A 23831-nucleotide genomic window follows, 5' to 3' on the forward strand; every position below is an offset into this window, starting at 1 on the left:
GTAAAAGCTACTCTGGCCTCCTGGAAGCCCGTTTCTGTAGCCCCTGCTTATTTTTTCTTCCCATAAACTCTGATAAATAAATAAAGACACAAACAGGAGATGCTATCACCAACTTGTGGTCTTCAGTCATGGAACCTCAATGCATGGTACACAATGAAACCCACAGCAGACAGAATCTAAGCTCATGTCCTCAAGTGGAAAAGCTTCAACCCCCTAGGAATAGGGCTCTTCCCTCAGCCTGGCACTTCCTCCCTTAGGGCATTGTGAGACTATTCAAGTGCCTGGGTTGGTGGGTTCTGGAACAAAGTTTGGGCCCTTTGATCTACACCAAGCACTGCTGCATTAATTCACTGTTAATTACAAAAAGGACTTAACACTTTCCTAGTGAAACTACAGGATGTCCAACACTACTTTCTCAGTACTATTAGAATGCAGTGACATAGTTCTAAGAAAGTAGTTTTATCATCCAGCGGGAAGCAAAATATTTATCAGAACAGAATTCTGGGCTCATATGGGAAAGCACTACCACCACTACCACCACCACCATCACTCACCAACCGCACTCCAACATCTGTGAACCCAGACTTACTAAGAGCCAGAAAATGACAACAATGTAAACATTCATATTTACTTTATTTTTAAACAGAGAGGCATGTACCCAAAGAAAAGAAACCATCATGGGGGCTCGTTCAAAGTGATCTGCCTTCTCACTCTAGAATGTTGCATGATCCCATGGCCATGGGGATGGAGCTGCCTCTTGATGGTACGCTCATCTGAAAGGTCAATCCCCCTATCACCCAACGGAAGTGGACAAAAGGAGGCAGGAAGTCAATGAATCCCTGAAATACTTCCCCAGAATCCTTCCAGGGATGATGTAGGACCACCAATCCATATATGTGATGTGGAGGGGATCTACAAACAGTAGACGGTGTTGGGCAGAAAATTATTCTGGATGATGTGCATCCAGCACCAGGATACCTCTTTCATTAGTATGAAGGAAGCAGATGAATCCTTCAGAAAAGATACAGAGGCAGAGACACTGATTAGAACATTATCTCATAACAGAGGTGGGGCATTTTCCACCATTAGTGTAAAATAACTGTAACTAACCAAACACATATAGGCCTTGTTAATTGAGTTATTAAAACTATGGCAGACTGGAATCAGGGCTCAAGGTACTATTTCAAGAGAAAAAATGAATACAAGTGGCCATGCTGATAGGGCCTTGACATTCCATTCAAAATTTTTAGAAAGGACTCCTGGTCCAGAAATGACAGCAAATACCCTTGGTTGCTCCGTAGGGCTGAGCCAGAAGGTGACGAGCCAACCTTAGAAGGCATGAGGATCTTGAATGGCTCGGCAAATCCCAAGACTCTCCCTATTTTTATCACCTCAGGAAGCATGTAAAACTAAAACGTATGAAGCACTGGAGGTGGACTCTGATTTTTATTTTTGGGAAATCTTGACACTTCTCATTACATCTCAGAATTCCCAAGGGAAGAGAAAGGATGGCAGATAACATGGGCATCCTATTTCCCACTGAAAGAGCATGGAAAACGGTTAAGGATGCCCAGAACAGGACAGGAAGCAGCAAGGCAACAAGATGCCTTGTGCCCGGGACAGGATTATGTCCAAGAGCCCTTTTGGCCTAAGTTCGCCTCCTCAAGGAGAAGTTTCCATGGAATGACCGTGATTCCCAACGTGGCCAGAAAACCCATCAATCCCACTCATGGGACAGATGATCAGAGGAGCCGCACTCTTCCCTCCCGAGTAACTCAGACTGAAGTAGGGCCGGACAGGACCACAGAAGGTAGCATGAGAGAAAGTGAAGGTGTGACACCTCTCTGTCACATTGTAGAAGGACACCTCACCTGCATCATAGTCCAAGAAAATCCCTACCCGCTGGAGAGGGGTCCGCAGGGGCAGGGCAGTCATCGGGGAAGTCAGAGCCCAGTATTCTTTCCCATACCACAATGACACAGCCCAGAATCCATTCTGGGGGGCTGAGGTTACGCCACCTTTTCTGCACACTGAGTCTTCACAGACACCTATGGTCCACTTGGCTTTATCTCCCACCTCTACCTCCCAATAATGTCTCCCAGCGATGAAGCATGGAGAGCCCAAGACACAGGGAAACAGATTGAACCGCTCCGGGTTGTCAGGCAGGTCCTGCTGAAGATAACTGTAGCGCACTTGCCGAAGATTATCAGAGAGGATCAGGCTGGGGTAGGCTGTGTCGGGGTCCAGGGTCACATCCACTGCAGAGACACAGACGGGAGAGTCAGCCTGAGGTCAGGAGAGCCCACTCAACAACTCCCAACCTTTCTCCTACCTTCTGGAGAAGTGAATGAGAGCTCCCCACTAGAGTTTGCGTCCATTTGATGATTAAATAAATCCTAAAATTCACATTTCAAGAATTACTGCTTGGGGGTGGCCAAGACACTGGTTAAGACCCATGTCCCACAACAGAGTGCTTGGATTCACCAGGTCCCACAATAGAGTGCTTCAATTCAATACTCAACTCCAGCTCCGGATTCCAGCTTCCTGTAAATGCAGGGGTGATGGCTCAGGGAACTGGGTTCCTACCAACATAGGGAAGACCCGAATTGAGCTCCAGGCTCCCAGCTTTAACATTTCCCAGTCTGGCTGTTGCAGGCTTTTGGGCAGTGAGCTAGCAGAAGGAAGCTCTCTTTCTGTTAGACAAAAAATTTTAAAAACTTACTTCTTGGATTAGCTAGTTGCCTTTTTTAGTAAGGATATATTAAATATTGAAAATTTATCCCCATTCCCTTTCTTTCATGTCTTAAGCCACAATATCCATTATAACCTGAATTTGAGGTTTTCTTACATGTCTGCAATCCCTTATCTGAAAACTTTAGGAACCAATAGTTTTCACAAAATTCAAAATGTTAGATTTTAGATAGGCAGCCTATGAAACATATCAATGCTTCCTCACACAGGATGAAGCCTCTACATAGACCCACCAAAGTTTAGCTTTTGCTAACATAAGTAACTTATTATAAAATAATGAAAAAGCTTTTGGCTTTCAGAGACCTGGGATTTGAGAGCTGTGGATAAGGGGCTGGGAACACTTACCACTTTATCCACCTTTCAAATTGTTCTTTATTCATTCTGAGATCTTTACTCTGCAATCCAAACTCTGTCTTCTAATGCCTACAATCTCAAAGTTCTTCTTAGCCAGTCCACACCATTCTATTCTACTTGCTCTTAATTTTAAAACTGTATATTACCCATGTCATATCCTCTGATAAAAGCATTTAGCATTATAACGTCTTACAATCATGAGGTACTTTCCTGCTTTAAAAGTACTGGTGAGTACTCTCACTTGCTCTTTACATCTTGTTCAGAAAATTCTCAAACATTGCTTCTCAGAAAACAAAGCTTGTGTAGGCTAAATGACTCCCATGACAGGTTCATGACAGGCAACTGGCAGAGTGACCAAGAGCCCCAGCACCCTCACTTCTTGGTTGAACAAACTTTCCCCACAGCTGCCCATTTTTCTTGTGTCCTGGGTATACTTCATAACTTCAACTAGACAATGTAAACTCCAAGAACAGGGCCTTATACCTTATACCTATATACCACTAACATTGTGCAGGATGTGAGCTAGATACTCAGTTAATGCTTGTTCAAAGAATTAAATACAGGTCAGACATATTAAATGTTCAAGTAATCATATAGATAGGATTAAGTATTAATGGGATCATATACAAATAACATCAAGTGTATGGTAATAACAATAGAATTAAAAAGGAGAGAATGTTCTAACATGGGAAGCAGTTCACAACAGATACATAGAATGACAATCACTTTAAACAGCACTCTGACTCCAGAATCAACCCTAAAGGCATTCTGGTCTGGCTGAAAAGCCCATGAGAGCATTTCAAGCAGGGAAAGCTAAGACACTGTGGCAAAAATATGTCCTACATGAAGGATCTTTGTGAGACAGACCCCAGTGGAAAGAAGTAGCCATTAAAGGATGTGCTTATGGCCTTGTCTAAATATTGATGGAGTTTGTGGATTCAAAAGGCTTCCATAGCCTTGGCAGCTCATGTCAAGAATTGGGTAATCACTGATATCATACACAAATGTTAATAGTTAAATTAACAACAGAAGTCACTTTGCACTTACTTCTCATGCAGGACCTCTGTCATCAATGAGTTGTATTATGAGAATTTACTGTAAAACTTTTTCTCAGTTTTTTTGTGTATGTATGTGTGCAAATTGTTGAAATCAGTATAGAGTTGGTCTTCTGTGTATAAAGTTAATTGAAAATGAATTTTAGTGGAGAATGGGACTGGGAAAGGGAGAGGAGCAGCGAGTACAGTGGGAGTGACAATAGGAGGGTGGGTATGGTGGAAGAATCACTATATTCCTAAAGTTGTACTTATGAAATTTGTACTCATTAAATAAAAGATTTCTTTGGAAGGAAAAAAATACAGGTCAGAGCCAGTTTGCACCAGTGAATGAGGACCAACTGCATGCACTCGTAATCTTTCTCTCAATGAAGAGGATTCCACAAAACAGCAGATACCTGTGTGACCATGGAAAGTGGGATTTGGAGGACTGGGATCTGAGAGTCTCTCTGAATCACAGGGTAAAGGCAGTTGTGTAGGAGAGGGAGAGTTCCAAGCTTTTCCCTGAGGTGCAGTGATGGGATGGCCTAAAACTCCCAGGCTCCCTCCAGCACTCACTAGGAGCTGAACTCAATCACCCCACTTGCTGCCCTTGAGGTTGGGCAGGCACAGCAGTTTAACAGCGATGTTTCAGTTTTGAGAAACTGCAACTTCTATTCTAACCCTTTATAACATCTCAGATGGCTTCTTCCCATGGCTTCAGTTCTGAGGTGTTTCAGGGAGTAATGATTTGTGAAACATCAGTGGATTTTTGTGTTTGTTGTGGATCATTTTTATACATATAACATGAAGGAATCCAAATTCAGGAAACTTCAAAAATCATTCACAAAAATTAGCAGGTAGGCTCACATTTTATTTTATTCCAACACAGTTTGTCCCCCATTACCTACCTGAGTATAACTGAGCCTCTCTCAATTCTGAAAGAACAAAAGAAAAAAGCAGTTGTGGAAGTCATATTAATATTTCCAGGAAATGGGTGATACCAGGAGATTCGGTTACTCATCATAAAGCAGCCATCTCCACCCAGAAACCCCAGAGCTCCTGCTGTCAGCCATGCACTGATTTCTTCATACAAAGTATGACTCCATCACCCAGCCAACAGATTTAAATAAAAAGAGTTTGGGAACCTCAGACAGGATAACCACGTGCCAGAGATAGCCAGAATTTGGAGTCAAATCATGCCAAGATCGGCTGGCTCAACAGAAGGAACTGTTCTAATTCCATGTCATTTACAACTGTTGGCTTCCCTAAGTCACTTTGTTGTAGGGGCTGTGTGGAGCAAACGCCACTTACTGCCACTCTGAGGCAAACAAGACTTACATGGCAGTTTATGGCTGAAAAACTATTTCACATATGCTCCTATTGAGCATTTAAGTGGCAAAAGAGGAGCAGGAATGAAGGAGAGCCAGATCATGGAAAGTCATGCCTGATCCTACTACTTCCAGTATTATCTAACATAGTGACTGGTGTCTCCCCATTTGTCTTGCTTGTGGAGGACACAGGCATATCTCCTACGTCTATGTTGCTAGATGTCAAATGAAAATATCTGACAAGATGAAATGCAAACAAGGAGTTAATATACGTAATATAGGAAATTATTAAAAATATGGGGTTCCATCATTTATAATAAGAAAAGGGTTTACCTACATATAAGGATATTAGTAACTAGCCAGCCAACTCCTAAGTATAACTCATGAGCAGAAAAATTTAGATGTGGAAAAATATTCTCCAAATGTCTAGAAATACAGGGCTTAGGATGTGTCAGGCTCACTCTGCCTTTCAAATAAATAAATAAATCTTAAAAAAAAAAAAAAAAAAGGCTTAGGGGCCCGCACTGGGGCAGAGCACGTTAACACCCTGGCCTAAAGCACTGGCATCCCATATGGGTACCAGTTTGAGACCCAGATGCTCCTCTTCCAATCCAGCTCTCTGCTGTGGCCTGGGAAAGCAGTAGAAGATGGCCCAATTCCTTGGGCCCCTGCACCCACATGGGAGACCTGGAAGAAGCTCCTGGCTTTGGACTGGCACAGCTCCAGCCATTGCGGCCATCTGGGCAGTGAACCATTGGATGGAGGACCTCTCTCTCTCTCTCTCTGCCTCTTCTCTCTCTCTGTGTAATTCTGACTCTCAAATAAATAAATCTTAAAAGAAAAAAAAAACATAAAAAAAGGCTTAAGAAATGGTGCTTTATCTTACTTTACAACATTGTAACTGGGACTGGCATTATGGCATAGTGGGTAAAGCTGGCACCTGTGATGTCAGCATCCCACGTGGGTGTCAGTTCAATTCCCAGCTGCTCCACTTCCTACCCAGCTCCCTGCTTATGGTCTGGGAAAAGCAGTGGATGATAGCCCAAGCACTTGGGCCTCTGCACCCATGTGGGAGACCCAGAAGAACCTCCTGGCTCCTGGCTTCAGTCTGGCCCAGCTTTGGCTGTTGTAGCCAACTACGGAGTAAACCAGCAGATGAAAGATCTCTCTCCATAGCTTTTTCAAATAAATAAATCTTAAAAAAAAAAAAAACCACACCCATAATCTTTTTTTTTTTTTTTAAGATTTATTTATTTATTTGAAAGGCAGAGTTACAGAGAGGCAGAGAGGCAGAGAGGCAGAGAGAGAGAGAGAGAGAGAGAGAGAGGTCTTCCACTCGCTGGTTCACTCCCCAGATGGCCAGCAATGGTTGGAGCTGGGCCAATCCAAAGCCAGGAGCCTGGAACTTCTTCCGGGTCTCTCATGTGGTTTCAGGGGCCCAAGGACTTTTGGGCCATCATCCACTCATTTTTCCAGGCCACAGCATAGAGTAGGATTGGAAGTGGAACAGCTGGGACTCAAACCGGCGCCCATATGGGAGGCCAGTACTGCAGGCGGCAGCTTTATCTGCTATGCCACAGCACCAGTTCCAACTCACAATCTTTAACTATTATTTCCCTCATTTTACAGATAAGAGGATTACACTGTAAAATCTTTATTAATGGGCTGGCTTTGTGGCTTAGCAGGCTAAGCTGCCGCCTGCAACACTGGCATCCCATACAGTCCCCGGTTTAAGTCCCAGTTGCTCCACTTCTGATCCAGTCCCCTGCTAATCGCCTAAGAAAGCAGTGGAAGATGGACCAAGTGCTTGGGCCCCTGTACCCATATGAAATCCAGATGAAACTCCTGGCTCAGGTCTGGCCCAACCCCAGCCGTTGAGGCCATTTGGGGAGTGAACCAGTAGATGGGAGATTTCTTTGTGTGTTTCTTCCTCTCTTTAATTCTGCCTTTCTAATAAATACATAAAATACATCTCTTAAAAAAAAATATTAAATGGCAGAGCTGGGTCCAGAACCCAGGCTGCCTGATTGCCAACGCTCACTCCTAACAACTCTGCTGGTAGTGCTGTCTCAGTGAGGGCTGCTCGACTCCTGGGCTGGTTGCCACCTGTGTCCACACACAGTAGGAACTCAGTAAATCACAATGATAAATACTGGTTCAATCACTTCTCAGCTACTGTCTCAAGTAAAATATCATCAGGATAGTTTCTGGTCATTCTTTTACCTAATAAGAAAATTTAATAATAATCAAAGTAATTCTGGATTAATCTTTGAATTGACTATTTTCTCCTCCATCACAGTAGACTGAAGACTGAATATAGTTACCAGACTTCAAATTAGAACAAGAAGCTATTAATCGAAAAAATTAACAAAAGGGAAACGTCAAATATCAAGATAGGCTTGCCAGTATCACCCTGGTCCTGTTTTCTCCCATAATTTTCAAATAGATGCAGTTCTTTCCATGAAATGTCAACATCAAAACCCCAGCAAATGGATGAATTTACCTTGGATTTTCTCCATATCTGACTGCATTTTTTCTAAGGAGAGAAAAGGAGAAGACACTCAGTTTGCATGCCACTATCTGGAAAACATTCACTTTCAGACTACACACAGATACACAGAATATAAATCCATTTTCCCTCATAATCCCTCCCCTAATGGTACCTGTGAACTGCTTCAGACTTTCCGTCAAGAATAGACACTTTTGGGCAAAAATGTGGATTTTCTCTTGCAGATCTGGAGGTGTAATCCAAGGTTCAGGGATTCTGATTCTTTCAGCCCTAAATTAAAAAAAAAAAAAAAAAAAAAAAAAAAAACCACACACATGTGAATCCCTTCCCTAACATCACAATCTTTCAGGGGCTAGGAGAGGCCCTGGGTTTAAACTGACCAACACAGATGGAGTTTAAAAGGAGTCAGTGCAGCTTTTCCCATCTTCTCTTCCTGGACAATGACGCTTTATCTTACTCACTTTTAGTTTCCCCAGGGAACCTAGCTCATGGACATACACATAGCAACTCCTCAGAAAAGGTTTACTGAATTAAATTGTGGGCTGACCTCGCCACAAAGCAGCAGATTCTATGACAAGTCCTTGATATTTATGTAATTCAGATAATTATCCAGAATCCCCAGGCTCCCAAATACGGAGAGAATGACATCTTCAGAAGGATAATGCACTCTCCAGGGGTCAACAAACCAAGTTCCTAATCTCTGGAAGGAAGTCTCTGGCAAAGACTCTTAGTTGCCTATTGGAAATGCCTCCTGCTTTCTAAATTTAATGGCTTTAGGGATGCCCAGTCTTTTTTGTAGTCAGATGTGACCTGTAGCTAAATTCTGGCCAAGCAGAGGTTAAAAAGTATTGAAGTATCTCATGGTAGGTAGTTTTAGAAGTCTGATAAAAAAGGAATGTGATATGACTTATTGCCTTCCTCCTGGTTGGTATTCCTGCAGCTATCTTGGGCTATCTGAGGGCAATACCTTAGGGATGGTAGAACAGCAAATGGGAAGAACACTTGAGTCTCTGTGGATCCCTGGAGCCACCATCCCAGCCCCAGGCTATCTACCTGCACATTCCTATATGGTGACAAAAATTTGTATTATGTTTAGGCCTTAGGCCAATGAAATTTTGGACTTCTTATCTCATATAGCCAAATCCAATCCTTAATATCTGCTGGTTATTCAAAGATCTACTGTCTTATGTTAGGACAGAATTAGATTTGCATCAAAAAGTAGCAGGTAAAGGTAGTACTTGCTGGGGTCATCTGGCTAGTAGTACAAACTTTAACAAATGTCCATCCCAAGGGCCCTCAGGAACTTAACTTCCATCAACACGATTCTATCTACATAGACCTCCAAGCTAACCTACCCCATCTGGGAGGCCCTCCCCCAACCTCCTGAAATGTTCCCATGTAATTCAACTGCATTTTCCCCTGGAGGATTTTCACCACTTAGGATTTTAATCACCTTGGAAGTCCGTCTCCCTCCAAGTCAATCTCTGCTCCTGTAGGCTCTCCTGCACTAAACGTTTAATTGCCCCAAGACCTATTCCATTTGCCTACACCTGCCATACTGCACACACAACTCTGTCCTGGCTTCTTGCCCCCAATGATAACATCTCAACTCCCAGGGAGCTCTTTCTCACTTGTCACTTGATGGTAGAGAAACAATGAAAGTAAGAGCCAGAACCCAGTTGGCTGGTAAGTAATGATACAAATCCAGGTCAGTTACACTCTCTTTATTCTTTATTTCCTCCAGTATAGAAAAAAATGATAGAACGAAAGGGAAGGAACCCTGAAATGCACAGGAAGGAACAGCTGTAAGCCACCCATGAACTCTACCCGAGTCCCTGTTAGGTCCCCAGTCTCTCCATGGAAATGTACCCATCCCCCTAAAACACTAGCGTCCTCCCACCCAGCAGTCTGTCAGAAATCCCCAAGTTTTACTGAGAAGAGCTGTGGTTCACCTAGTAGTTCCTTGTACACTAGGGACCCTTCAGGGACAGGCAGGACAAGTGTGGATTTTGTAACATGTCCATCTTAGGCGCTGGGTTCCTTTTGGGATTAATAAATGTGATGGATACAGTCTTCTTGTGCTTGATTTAACACTAAGGGGAGAGAAAACTATACCTGCTCAATGTGTCCCCGATGTCCTACAAGAGAAAGGAAAAGAATAACCATGAAAAGTCGATCATAAAAAGAAAGGAAAAACCCAATCACAACTTGTTTTCTTTCACAGATGTTCACTGAAAGCCCAACTATGGATGGTCCTCCTGGGAGAAGCCAGAGACAGGATCTCTGGGACCTAACCATCTCAAGGAGCTAAAAACCAGGCAGAAGAAACTAGGATGCATTTACTACCTTAGCATTTCCTATGCTGTCCCTCTCTCCCTGCCAGGCACCGGGCAAGGGTCTCATGATTTAGCATTTACTAACTCATGCATCCTACTCTCAGTCCTCAACAGCCTACTGTCCAGTTTATTTTCCTTTTATTGTGAAATAATCTCAAATACACAAAATGGCTACTACAAAAACCTGCTTTCCCCAAACTTAGCAATCTTTAATTATTCACCTAACATATTTTCTCTCTCCCCTCTGATATATAATACACATGACAGATTTATTTTCAGAACCACTTGATAGGTCATCATTTACATTATCTCTTTACACTTTCATGTGTAGTTCCTAAAAACGACATTTTCTTACATAATAACAGTACTTATCAAATTCAGGAAACCAAACACTGACACATTTACCCAACCCAAGGACCACACTCTAATTTAATCAATTGTCTTGAAGTTCTTTACGGCTATCCCACTGCACTGCTGGGTACCCCAGGACCATTCACTGCATTTAGTTATGTCTCTTTAACTGAAACAGTTCCTCAGTACCGATTTGTCTTTTATGTCAATTATTATTATTTTTTAAACAGGCAGAGTGGACAGTGAGAGACAGAGAGAAAGGTCTTCCTTTGCCGTTGGTTCACCCTCCAATGGCCGCCGCGGCTGGCGCGCTGCGGCCGGCGCATGGCGCTAATCTGAAGCCAGGAGCCAGGTGCTTCCTCCTGGTCTCCCATGTGGGTGCAGGGCCCAAGCACTTGGGCCATCCTCCACTGCACTCCCGGGCCACAGCAGAGCTGGCCTGAAAGGGGGGCAATCGGGACAGAATCCGGCGCCCCGACCAGGACTAGAACCCGGGGTGCCTGTGCCGCTAGGTGGAAGATTAGCCTATTGAGCCGTGGCGCTGGCCTTTTATGTCACTTTTTAACATATAAGTTTGTCAGGTATTTCCCTCATGATTAAATTCAGGTTGTACCATCTTCATATAATTTATTTGAAAGACAGAGTTGCAGAGAGAAAGAGACACAGAGAAAGATATTCCATCCATTGGTACACAATGGCCATAATTGAAGCCAGGAGCCTGGAATTCCATCTGGGTCTCCTACATGGGCGGCCAGGACACAAGTGGTTGGACCATTTTTCACTACTTTCCCAGGTGCATCAGCAGGAAGCTGCTATGATGGCCCCAAGGTTGTACCATCTTTGACTAGTATATATTGGATCCTTCTAAAGATACAGGATACCTGCATGCCCCTTATTTGTGATACCAATTTTGATCACTGCACAGTTACTATTTTCCCTTTTGTAATTATTAAGTAGTCTATAGGTACACTTCCAATCCCAATCAAACTTTCCAACTTTTATTACTCATTAACAGTTCTTATCTGGGGGAACAGCACTGTGCATAGCAGGTAAAGCTGACGCCTGTGACACTGGCTTCCCATATGAGCACCAGTTTGTGTTCTGGTTGCTCCACTTCTGATCCAGCTTCCTGCTAATGGCCTGGAAATAGCAGCAGAAGATGGCCCAAGTATTTGGGTCCCTGTAGTCCCCAGGTGAAGCTCTTGGCTCTGGCCTGGCCCAGCTCTGGCAGTTGTGGCCTTTGGGAAGTGAACCAGCAGATGAATATGCCTCTCTCTGTCTTCTTCTCTTTCAAAATAAATAAATACAGGGGCCAGCACTATGGCCCAGTGGGTTAAAGCCCTGGCCTGAAATGCCAGCATCCCATATGGGCGCCGGTTCTAGTCCTGGCTGCTCCTCTTCCAATACAGCTCTCTGCTATGGCCTGGAAAAGCAGTCAAAGATGGCCCAAGTCCTTGGGCCCCTGCACCCATGTGGGAGACCTGGAAGAAGCTCCTGGTTCCTGGCTTCGGATCGGCGCAGCTCTGGCCATTGCGGCCATCTGGGGAGTGAACCAGTGGATGGAAGACCTCTCTCTCTCTCTCTACCTCTCTCTATAACTCTTTCAAATAAAAAAATAAATCTTTAAAAAAAATAAATACATCTCTCTTTTTTAGATTATTTACTTATTTGAAAGACAGAGATACCAAGAGGATGAGGCAGAGAAAGGTCTTCTATCCACTGGTTCACTCCCCAATTGGCCGCAATGGCCGGAGCTGTGCTGATCCAAAGTCAGGAGCCAGGAGCTTCTTCCAGGTCACCCATATATGAGGGCATGGGCCCAAGGATTTGGGCCATCTCTGGATCGGAAGTGAAGCAGCCGGGACTGGGAAGCTATGCGCTTCTTCCCGGTCTCCCATGTGGGCGCCCATATGGGATGCTGGCACTACAGGTGGCGGTTTTACCCTCCAGGCCGCAGTGTTGGTCCCCATAAATACATCTTAAAAACTTTAAATCTTGTCTGAATTTTTACTATGATGGCTGCCAAATGATATTCCAACTTCAAAATTCCTTCTACACTACTTAGCTGACATTCTACTGAAAGGTGGGACTTCCTCTTCTTTTTTTTTTTTTTTTTTTCCTCTTCTTATTAGTATGGACCCAGACTCTTTCATTCAGTGAGTTATAATCCATTATTGTTCTTATATTTATGGTTATATTTTGTAGTTAATATGGGATATAATTTGGCCACAAAAAGAAATGAAGTAGTAATTTATGCTGCAATATGGATAAACCTTGAAAAAATTATGCTAAGTGAGAGGAGCCAGGAGGCGGCATTTGACGCAGTGGCTAACATGCTGCTTGTGGGTGAGGTGGGGGGCAGCATGCGGTAGCAGAATGGATCAAGCCATTGCCTGCTATGGACATCAGGTGGAGTCCCAGCTACTCCACATCTGATCTAGCTCCCCGCTAATGCGCCAGGGAAAGAAAGCAGTGGAACACAGCCCCCATGCTTGGGCTCCTGCACCCACATGGGAGACCGGGAAGAAGCACCTAGCTTTGGCTCAGCCCCGCCCTGGCTGTTGTAGCCACTTGAGTGAGCCAGCAGACAGGAGACCTCTATCTTTCCCTCTGTTTAACTCAGCCTTTCAAATAATCTCTCTCTTCCTCTCCGTAATTCTGCCCTTCAAATAAATAAATAAATCTTAGGGGGAAAAAAAAAGATGCTGCTTAGTGCTTAGGATGCCTGCATTCCGTATCTGAGTGCCAAGACTTGACTCCCACTTCTGCTTCTAACTCCAGTTTCCTGCTAGTGTGTACTCTGGGAGGCAGCAGCTGATGGCTCGGGTAGTTGGGGTCCCTGCCACTTACATGGGCTCCTAGCTTCACCCTGGTCCAGCCCTGCCACCCATGTGGGAAACCCACATGGAATTCATGGGTTATGGCTTTGGCCTGGCCAAGCCCCCACCATTGCAGCCATCTGGGGAATAAACCAGCAGATGGATCTCTGTCTCCCTCTCTCCTTCTGTAACTCTGCCTTTAAAATAAATAAATCTTTAAAAAAAGAATACATTAGCTAGTTTCCGTAAACATCCCCTCCAGATAAAGTCCCATAATCCCACCTTATCTTTTAAGTATCTTTCCACATCTCCTCACAGTCAAACTTCTTGAAATAGTGCCTGCTCTACTAGCAGCCTCCATGCACCCTGCCAGGTCAGCACTCAGCTCCCCTAACACGGCTCCTGCCCAAATTATTCCACTGTGGCAGTTTCATAAGGCTGCCGACAACAGTCATATTATTATTTTTTTTTTTTTTGACAGGCAGAGTGGACAGTGAGAGAGACAGAGAAAGGTCTTCCTTTGCCGTTGGTTCAACCTCCAATGGCCGCCGCAGCCGGCGCACTGCAGCTGGTGCACCGCACTGATCCGAAGGCAGGAACCAGGTGCTTCTCCTGGTCTCCCATGGGGTGCAGGGCCCAAGCACCTGGGCCATCCTCCACTGCACTCCTGGGCCATAGCAGAGAGCTGGCCTGGAAGAGGGGCAACCGGGACAGAATCCAGCGCCCCGACCAGGACTAGAACCCGGTGAGCCGGCGCCGCTATTGAGCCGCGGGGCCGGCCTAACAGTCATATTTTTCAAACAAATGGATTAGGAGCTCCGATATTACTTGCCTTCAATTGCATTAGACTCCTGCTCACTCTCTATTTCCTTAACTATTCTTCCTTCCTGCTCACACTCTGCTTCTCTCATCAGTCGTCTTCTCTGCAAATTCGTTCTCTCCGTAGCAATTAAATCTCAGAGTTCACTAGAGCTTAAGCTGTCTTTTTTTTATTATTATTATCTGTTGAGCATTCCTAGTTTAAAAATACAAAATGCTCTAAAAATCTGTAACTTTTTGAGGGCCAATATAATGCCACAAGTAAAAAAAATTCCACATCTGTCCTCATACGACAAGTAACAGTCCAAGGCAGACGCACTAAAAATACTGAGTATAACTACCCTCAGGCTGCAGCTGTGTGTATGAGATCAACGTGAAACATAAATGAATTTCATGTTTACACTTGGTCCCTATCCTCAACATAATTCATTATATATTTGGAAGTATTTTAAAATCCAAAATATCCAAAATACAAAATGCCTCTAGTCCCAAGCATTGTGGATAAGGAATAACCAATCTGTGTTCTAAAGCAGGAATTAGTAACCTTGTTCTTAAAAGGTTGGATAATAAATATTTTAGGTTTTGTGAACTTCATAGTTTTCGTCAACAATGATTCATAATACATAAATGAGTAAGCATAGTTAAGTTCCAATAATGTATGGAAACGATTTCAGTTTTATATAATTTTACCTATCATGTAATCCATTCTGCTTTTTCAACCATTTTACAGTGTAAAAACCATATTTAACTCCTACAACATACAAAAACAGATGGCAGGCCATAATATGCTGACCCCTACTCTAGTCTGGACAGTGAGAGAGACAGAGAGAAAGGTCTTCCTTTGCCGTTGGTTCACCCTCCAATGGCCACCGCGGCTGGCGCACCGCGGCCAGCGCATCGCGCTGATCCGAAGGCAGGAGCCAGATACTTATCCTGGTCTCCCATGGGGTGCAGGGCCCAAGCACTTGGGCCATCCTCCACTGCACTCCCTGGCCACAGCAGAGAGCTGGCCTGGAAGAGGGGCAACCGGGAGAGAATCTGGCGCCCCGACCAGGACCCGGTGTGCTGGCGCCGCAAGGCGGACGATTAGCCTAGTGAGCCGTGGCGCCGGCCATCTATCATCTGTTTGTGATGGCACTCATCAACATCTGTGATAACTATTCACTTACTGCCTGTTCTCCACACTAGAATATTATTCAAGAAAGTTTATTCACCATTTATTCCCAGTGCCTAGAACAGTGCCTAACCCAGAAAAGATTATTAACATGTGCTGAATGAACAAATATAAGCAACCAGCATTTTCATATTTCTTGCTTTGCTCGATTATCTGATATAGTTTTGTTAACTTCTAAAACTTAATTGCAGGCCGGCGCCGTGGCTAATCCTCCGCCTTGCAGCGCCGGCACACCGGGTTCTAGTCCCGGTCGGGGTGCTGGATTCTGTCCCGGTTGCCCCTCTTCCAGGCCAGCTCTCTGCTATGGCCCGGGAGTGCAGTGGAGGATGGCCCCAGTGCTTGGGCCCTGCACCCCGTGGGAGGCCAGGATAAGTACCTGGCTCCTGCCATCGGATCAACGCGGTGCACCGGCCGCAGCGCGCCAGCCGCGGCGGCCATTGGAGGGTGAACCAAGGCAAAGGAAGACCTTTTTCTCTGTCTCTCTCTCTCACTGTCCACTCTGCCTGTCAAAAAAACAAACAAACAAACAAACAAACAAAAAAAACCTTAATTGCTTTATTTTATTTCCTTGAAAGGCAGAGAGAGAGAAAGAGACAGAGGTCTCCCATTCACTGGTTCATTGCCCAGATGCCCACCACAACTGAGACTGGATCAGGCCAGGCCAAAGCCAGAAACTCAATCTAGGTTTCCCACACAGGTGGCAGGGACCCAACTCTTGAGCCATCACTACTGCCTCCCAGGGAGACTAATTGAGCAGAAACTGGAATTGGGAGTGCAGCCAGACCTCAGACATTCCAAGTGGTGTCTTAACTGCTATGCCTGCCCCTCTGTTGCCGCTTTCTCACAGGTACTACCGAGGTTAAACCACAGGACTGCTTAGGCCAACCAGTCCTGCTCAAGTGCTTCTTGTTTTATAGCTGTGGTTATGCACAGGTATATGCTAAAATTACGGGATATCGTAATGAAGAGGATTCTTTAAGTGACAAGCTTCTCCTTACATAATGAGCAACTGTAGTCAGTGAGGCCCCTAGAAGAATTATGCCTGTGATAAGAACCACTTATCAGTGCAAGGCAGGCCCGGACAGTATCATCCTTTTATCCTTCCATGAGACAATGCTGCTGACTGATTCAAGTTCTATCACTCAGAGCTTGATGTACATGGTTTCCTTCCACCACACCAATGCAGAGCTTGGCAAGCCCTTGCTATGCCTGCCGAGCTGACAAGGAGACAGGGTCCTGGGTTCACCTTGGCAAAGGAGAGGGGAGACTATTTCTAGGGGGAACTGCCTGAGCATGGCTCTCCACACCTTACCTGCAAGAGCTCCCTGGTGGGCTGCTGCTGCTTCTCCTCCAGCTGGGCAATCAGGCTGCTGAGGTGGGAGATGTTGCAGGAGAACTGGGTGATGGCCCCGTTGATGCTGTTGTAGATGGCCAGGTCGAGCTCCTCAAGGCGGGCCAGGAGGCGGTACTCATGCTCCTTCAGAGAGTGATAGAGCTGCTCAAACTCCCAGACAATTTTCTCCCTCTCCATCTGGGTCAGGCTCTGTGCAGATGACAGAGAAGGGCAGTAAGGAGAGGAGAAGCTCCCTTCTAGATCCCTTCACATTCCTTCCACGACCACTCACTCCGAAAACACATCATTTTATCCTGGGATACTCAAACAACACTGTTCACTCACTCACTATTTCTGTCTTACTCACTAGACATATGCTGCCCTGGAACTGAGTTACCCCAGTGATAATTAAGGCATAGTCTCTGCTGCTAAGGAACTCAGTCCAGCAAGTCAGGTTCGTATGGTGCATTCACGGATGGGGAGTTAAAGAAAAGGTGACAGCCTTTCTGTCCCACATCTTAGCAAAGCTGTGATGGTTGTCGTTTCTCACTGAACTTCACCAGGATGCCAAGAAAGATGTTGTAAAGCTGGATAAAAGGGGACGGTGCTGTGACATAGTGGGTAAAGCCTCCGTCTGCAGTGCTGGCATCCCATATGGGCGCTGGTTCTAGTCCCAGCTGTTCCACTTCCGATCCAGCTCTCTGCTATGGCCTGGGAAAGCAGTGAAAGATGGCCCAAGTCCTTGGGCCCCTGCACCCACGTGGGAGACCCAAAGATGCTCTTGGCTCTTAGCTTTGGATTGGCACAGCTCCAGCCACTGCAGCCATCTGGGGAGTGAACCAGTAGGTGTAAGACCTCTCTCTCCCTCCCTGTAACTCTGCCTTCAAATAAATAACTCCTTAAAAAAAAAAAAGAAGTTGGATAAGAAAAGTAAAGACTCTTGGGGCCGGTGTTGTGGTATTGCAGGCTAAGCAGCTGCCTGCAGTGCTGGCATCCCATGTGGGTGCTGGTTAGTCCTGGCTGCTCTACTTCCGATCCAGCTCCCTACTAATGTTTCTTGGAATGCCACAAAGATGGCCCATTTGGGGAGTGAACCAGCAGATGGAAGATATCTCTCTCTCTCTTTAAGATTTATTTATTAGTTTGAGAGGCAGAGTTACAGATAGAGAAACAAATCTTTTAATCACCGGTTAACTCCCCAAATGGCTGCAACAGCCGGAGCTGGGTTGGAGCCAGGAGCGTCTTCTAGGTTCCCTACCATTGCTTTCCTAGGTTGTTAACAGAGAGCTGGATTGGAAGTGGAGCAGCAGGGACTCAAACCAGCATTGGCACTGCAGCCAGAGGATGAACCTGCTAAGCCACAGTGCTTTGTAACTCTGCCTTTCAAGTAAATAATATAAAACATTAAAAAAAAAAAAAAAAAAAAAAAAAGGTAAAGACCCCATGAACAAATCTAGGCACAAGACCAAGCAGAAGAAATGGTACAAAGGCACAGTTCAGGGCACTTTTAATAACCTAGACTTCTTTGACAAAGCTACTTATGATACATTCTGTTACAGAAGTTACTGTCAGTTTACAGACCCAGCTGTGGTCTCTGAGAGACCAGATTCTCAGCTCCCTCACCAAGGCAGCTCTTCAAGAGCTCCTCAGCAGAAGGTTAATACAACTGGTTTCAATGCACAGAGCTCAGGGCAGCACTGCACCCACGTGGGAGACCTGAAGAAGCTTCTGGCTCCTGGCTTTGGTCTGGCCCAGCCCTGGCTGTTGCAGCCATTTGAGGAGTGAGCCAGCAGATGAAAAATCTTGATCTCTCTGCCTCTCCCTTTCTCTCTCTTCATAACTGTGCCTTTCAAATTAGTAATAATAAATCTTAAAAAAAAAAAAAAAAGGGCATAGAGCTCAAGGAATACCAGGGGACTATTCCTAGCTGCTGAAGATGCATAAACAAGCAACATGTGGGGGGAAAAACCAAACTTTGGAAATTGTACATTTGGCAAAACAAAGCTTCATTTAAAAAAAAAAAAAAAGAAAGGTAACAGCATGTGGTAGGGGAAGGTAGTACTGTCTTAACAGAAGCAATGTATAAACCAGGCATTACAGGAAGAACAGGAGTTCACTATACAGGCAACAAGTGGAAGACCTTCCAGGCAGAATAAATGGCACAGCAAAAGTGGAGACAAGCAGGCAAATGGTTTTGTCTGGCTGCAGCAGAGACCAGAAAAGGTAAAAAGACCAGGTCACACCTTTCCTGGAGGGTAAGGGGTAAGAACTTTACCCCAACTGAGCAACTGAGAGAAAGACCATGGCCCAGGGAAAGGACAGGCCAGACACAGGCATGCCCTGTGCAGGATGGCCTGCACCAAGGAAGCACAATTTCACTGACCAGTCTCCTTGGGCCCAGATTCCAAACCTCTCTGCTCAGGGCTTTCACCAGCCACCCTGCCTCCCTGGCTTTGGGGGAAGGGCAGTTTCCTCTTGCTGCTGACTTATCCGACACAGTTTGTCTTCCCTTCCTTCTCTACCCCCATGCCCTATAGTCAGCACTGCTAAAATTGTGTTCTACCCTCCCTCCCTCCCTCCCTCCCTCTCTCTCTCTCTTCCTCCTTCCTTCCCTCTCTCCCTGCCTCCCTCCCTCCCTCTCTCTCCCCAACTGCCTTTCAAGTAAATAAAAAAAATCTTTTAAAAAAAAATTCTGTTCTAAACAATGGGTCAGCAAACGGCTCTAAAAGAATCCAACAACCTTTTATCAAAACACAGCCCTGCCTATTTACATATTGGCTGTGGCTGCTTTTGAGCCACAACATTACTGATTAGTTGGGACTGGACCCATAGAGCCCCAAAGCTACAGATATGTACAATCTGGCCCTTTGTGGGGAGTTTGCCAACACGGGTTCTAAATTCAAACCCTTCTGAGACACACCCCATGCTGACCGTCCCTCTAGCCCCCTTCCAGGCACTCACTATACAACTTGGTGACACACACCCCTTCATTTATAAATCCTTTTCCCAAGCTCATGCCTCTTCGCCACTGGCTAAGTCTTTTCAAAGACACACCATAAAATACAATCTCAGAAACAGAAAAATTAAACCTGAAAGAAAACTTAAAGGTCAAGTACCAGTGTTTCTCAAGGGGCTTGCCACTGGCATGCTGGCTGGGACAATGTTGTTTAGCATGGGGCTGTTTTTCACATAACAGGACATGTAGCACCCCCATTCTACCCTCCCCAGTCACCTTACCCACTCTGCCATAATGCCAGCCCCCCAACCTACCCATTTCCCAGGTGAAGTGTGATAATCAAATGGCTAGTATGAGAGCCAAGACGCACATCCAGGTGGCCGGATTTCAGAGAACGGCTGTGTCTCCTTGTTGACAATCCTGCCCAGAAGACAATTTTTGTGTGCACTATGATTGAAGTGGACTCAGGTTCATGAAGAATATTCTTCATCCATGAAATCTCTTTTGAAAGTAAGGGGAACTGTGGTCTCAGCAGATTGTGTGGGCAGAGCAAGTGGTGGAATCTAAGGACACCTTAGGAATGAGCTCCCTGCTTAGAAGGGACACAACTTAGAACTGACACAATTTCTCTCAAGATTCCAGACACTGCTAGTCTAGGAGTTTGCTTTTCAGATGCAAACACCTCTAATGGTTAGAGGTCTGTAACATTTTATCTATTCCACTCACATTGTAAACACTTAGGTGGTAAATATGTAAGTGTATATGATAAAACCCTCTGTACTTTTTGTTTTTCTAAAACAAAACTCCAAAATACCCATATCAGAATTAGCACATCAGGTTCCTGCCAAAGCCTTGGAAGACTGCTCAAAGAAAACAGAGCGAAAAACTCTGTTTAGAAAGGGGAATGAACACTCCAGAAAGTCAACCAGTGGGGCTGACACAAATCCATCACCAGCACCTGTGAGAAGGATAGTGCACCACAGGATGCCAGCTAACTATTCTCAAGAATTTCACCTATCTCAAGTCTGCCAAACATCAGTCCTGGCCCACAAGCAGCTAACAAGCTAAACTTTACTGATCCAGCAGGTATCTATGACTCCCAAGCACAGCTCCTCCACCCTCTCCCCAAAAGTAGGGGAGCCCCTTGGTTCTCCAGGTTAAGTTTCCACTGCCACATGGGGTTGTTTCACTTGCAACTGGAAGAACTGAGCAAGTTGGCTTGACAGAAGCACGGACCAGCAAAAGCGCTATTATCTGGGAATTCCAAAAGCCCTTACCAGGAGTTCAGCGCGTGCCTGCTCCCCCTGCGCCCGGCGCCTCTTTTTTAAGTCTTTCACCCTTTTTAGATGGTCCAGCTGGTTCTGGATTTGTTCCTGAAAAAAAAAAAAAAAAAAAAAGTTGGGCAGGCCATAGTATAACCATGGCTGTTTTGCTTCCCCACAGACAGAAACTACAATTCTGATGCCAGGTGCCTGGTGCGAGCCTGTGTTCAGACCACACTACCATCCACAGAAGACTCAAAGCACAGGGGCCACCACCTCTCTTCTATGGCAATGTGTGCATTTCTTAAATGAATCCTCTACCCAGTTTAGCATTAGGGTGACTGGACTAGGAGATTTAAAGTCAAGTTGTAGACCTTCCACAGAGGTCCACTGAGAAAATGAAGCAACTTCTCTAATTCTCCTCATGTGTGACGGGTAAATACCACTTTCCCAGCCTATTCCAGTTACAAGGAGAGCAGGTGAAATGATGCAGTTAAAAGCTCCATGTTAGGTGACTATGCAGAAATGCATTCACTTTTAAACACGGACAAAACTGTGGGTATAATCCTGTAGCCCTCAAACACATAGCAAACAGACAACATCAAGGACGCCTGGAATGTCTCCTTAAAACTCTTTTGCACGTGATACTTTGTTTCCGTGTTATTGTTTTGCTGCCGCAGTCGGTTCAACAGTTTGCAAAAGGCTTTGCACTTCTTATCCCCTTAATCATAATACCTGTTATCTCCCGTGTCTCAGGATGGCGAAATGCCTTACTCAAGCAGTGGAGAAATGTGTTCCTTTCCATGAGCTTCTAGAACAAGACGGTTTACAAGAAGTGCTTACAGACTAAGTGACGGGCATCTGCCGGATGACTCGGACACCGCGGTCACCGTCCGAGCGGGTTTCCTCTATAATTTGGGAGCAGAGTGTCTCAGGAGCCTATTGATGTGTACACAGCTTTATGCACATCTTGTAGGGTGTCGGGTTTGCGGGTGGGGGTGGGGGAAGGGCTCCAGGGAACGTCTTTATGTCCATAGCGTCCGAGATCTGGGAAACACAGGGATAGGAGTGGGGGTGGGGTGGGGCGACTTCTGGCTTCCCCAGCAGCTACAGGTTTTCCTCCAAATCCGAGTGCGGAGGCTCGGGAGCGGACAGAGAGGAAATGACGGCTGTGAACCACACGTCCGGCTCAGCCATTTTCTAGGCAAGGAAAAAAAGGGGAAGCCCCCGTGGCTCTCCCCTCCCTTTGTCCGCCTCGCTGCGCGCGCGCCGGGGGGGGCCCTCACCTTGAAGCCCTCCACCGCCTCCTCGAGCGGCAGCACGCTGTGGCCGCGGTGCTCGCGGGAGCGGTCGCACACCACACAGATGGGCATCTGGTCCTCCTCGCAGTACAGCTTCAGCGGCTCGCGGTGCTTCTCGCACACGCCCATCTCGCCGCCGGGCCCGGACGGCCTCTCGGTGCGCAGCTGCTTCACCAGCTGGGTCACGTTGGCCAGGTGCCGGTTGGGCCGCATGTGCCGCTGCGGAAAAGTCTCTCGGCACTGCGGGCACGACACGTTCGTCTCGGCCGAGCCCCAGCAGCGGGCGAGGCACGCGCAACAGATGTTGTGGCCACAGTCGAGCATCATGGGCTCGACGAAGTACTGCAGGCACACGGGGCAGGTGGTCTCCTGCTGCAGGCACTCGGCCACGCTCCCGGAGGCCATGGCGCGGGCTGGCGGGGGCGCACGGGCATGGGCCCCCGGCGCCGAGCTCTGCGCGGAGCCCGACTCTCCGGCGCTCTCTCCGGGTCGCTGCTCGAGCCGGGCGGGCGGAGGGCGGTGCCCCTCGGGCCCGGATTCCCTGGGAGGCTCCGGCGGCCGGGCAGCTCGCTGCCCTGTTGTACCCTTTGAACGAGGCCCGGAAGGCTGCCTCCCGACGGAGCCCCGCGGCTACGCGGGTAGGGGGGCCAGGCGCGCAGCGCCTCGGGCCGGATTCACAGGGGCAGGCGCGCCAGGCGCGCAGGACAACGTGGCTGCGTCCAAGCGGATCCCGCAGGCCGCGGAGACCCCGCCCCGGCGCGACCGGAAGAGGCGGGGCGGCGTGGGGCGGGGCTTGCGGTTCTTGGCCTCGGGGCCTAGCTGTTTCCTGCCGCGGAGGGCGGCTTGGCTGGGCGCGCGCCCCAGGGCGGGACGGGTCGGGACGGGACCTCCGAACCGGGCGCTGAGGACCCCTGGTCTTTTGTGAGGTTTTCTTTGGGCGCTCAGGCCTTAGCCCTTGCCAGAGAGGGCTGGCTTTGTGTAGGACTGGGAAGCGCAGGCCCTGAGGCTAGCGGATGGGGCTGCAAACTGAGCTGCATCCGGTACGTGACGCACTTTGTTAAGCAGAGCCATCATTTGCTGCCGCTCGCCGTTTTGTTTAGGGGGAAAAATGGGTGTATTTATCATTCTGAAACATTTCCGCAGGGAGAAAAACCGCGAGCCTAGTTCTGCTACTCCCTATCTCTGCTCATGCAAGGTGTTTTACCATTCTGAGCCTCAGAATCGGTATACCTCAGCAAGAAGGTAGACTTAATCGTTTAATTTTTGAGCCGTAAGGATGTTTATCCGTGAAAACCGCAAAATACCCACGGCGTAGGGTTGTTGTATTGAGCGGCACCTGAAAACCTCTTGTTCCTTTCTGAAGTTCAGAGTGCGAATCCCACAGTGCCCCGGGGTCTTGGAATCCCGGGCTGTCTGTTCTCTTATCACACAGTGGATTTCCCGTCATCCCTACTTGGTATTTGCTGGTTTCCTTGGGATTTTTCTCAGTGTGGTTTTGGGTCTC

The 23831-nt window shown here is 46.6% G+C and overlaps 1 protein-coding gene across 1 annotated transcript; it reads right to left on the reverse strand.

Annotated features, from left to right (window-relative positions):
* Window positions 1-614: 614 nt before the first annotated feature.
* TRIM27 (tripartite motif containing 27) lies at window positions 615-23077 on the reverse strand. Its single transcript, XM_002714187.5, has 8 exons — window positions 22313-23077; window positions 21042-21137; window positions 16788-17018; window positions 10092-10114; window positions 8131-8246; window positions 7971-8003; window positions 5048-5074; window positions 615-2258 (listed from the first exon to the last, which is right to left on the reverse strand). Exons 1-8 carry the CDS (start codon window positions 22730-22732, stop codon window positions 1663-1665), a joined length of 1542 nt encoding a protein of 513 aa, XP_002714233.1. The 5' UTR covers window positions 22733-23077; the 3' UTR covers window positions 615-1662.
* Between the last annotated feature and the right edge of the window lie 754 nt (window positions 23078-23831).

The sequence above is a fragment of the Oryctolagus cuniculus genome, chromosome 5 (genome assembly GCF_964237555.1).
Source record: "Oryctolagus cuniculus chromosome 5, mOryCun1.1, whole genome shotgun sequence".
Lineage (NCBI taxonomy): Eukaryota > Metazoa > Chordata > Mammalia > Lagomorpha > Leporidae > Oryctolagus > Oryctolagus cuniculus.

What these genes read in the sequence shown, in the direction of transcription:
- TRIM27 (XM_002714187.5), bottom strand. Translation starts at nt 22,732, where the DNA reads ATGGCCTCCGGGAGCGTGGCCGAGTGCCTGCAGCAGGAGACCACCTGC. An exon ending in AAGTCTGAAGCAGTTCACAG is followed by an intron (nt 8,004 to 8,130) that starts GTACCATTAGGG and finishes TTCTCTCCTTAG; the next exon opens with AAAAAATGCAGTCAGATATG. An exon ending in AGATATGGAGAAAATCCAAG is followed by an intron (nt 5,075 to 7,970) that starts GTAAATTCATCC and finishes TTGTTCTTTCAG; the next exon opens with AATTGAGAGAGGCTCAGTTA.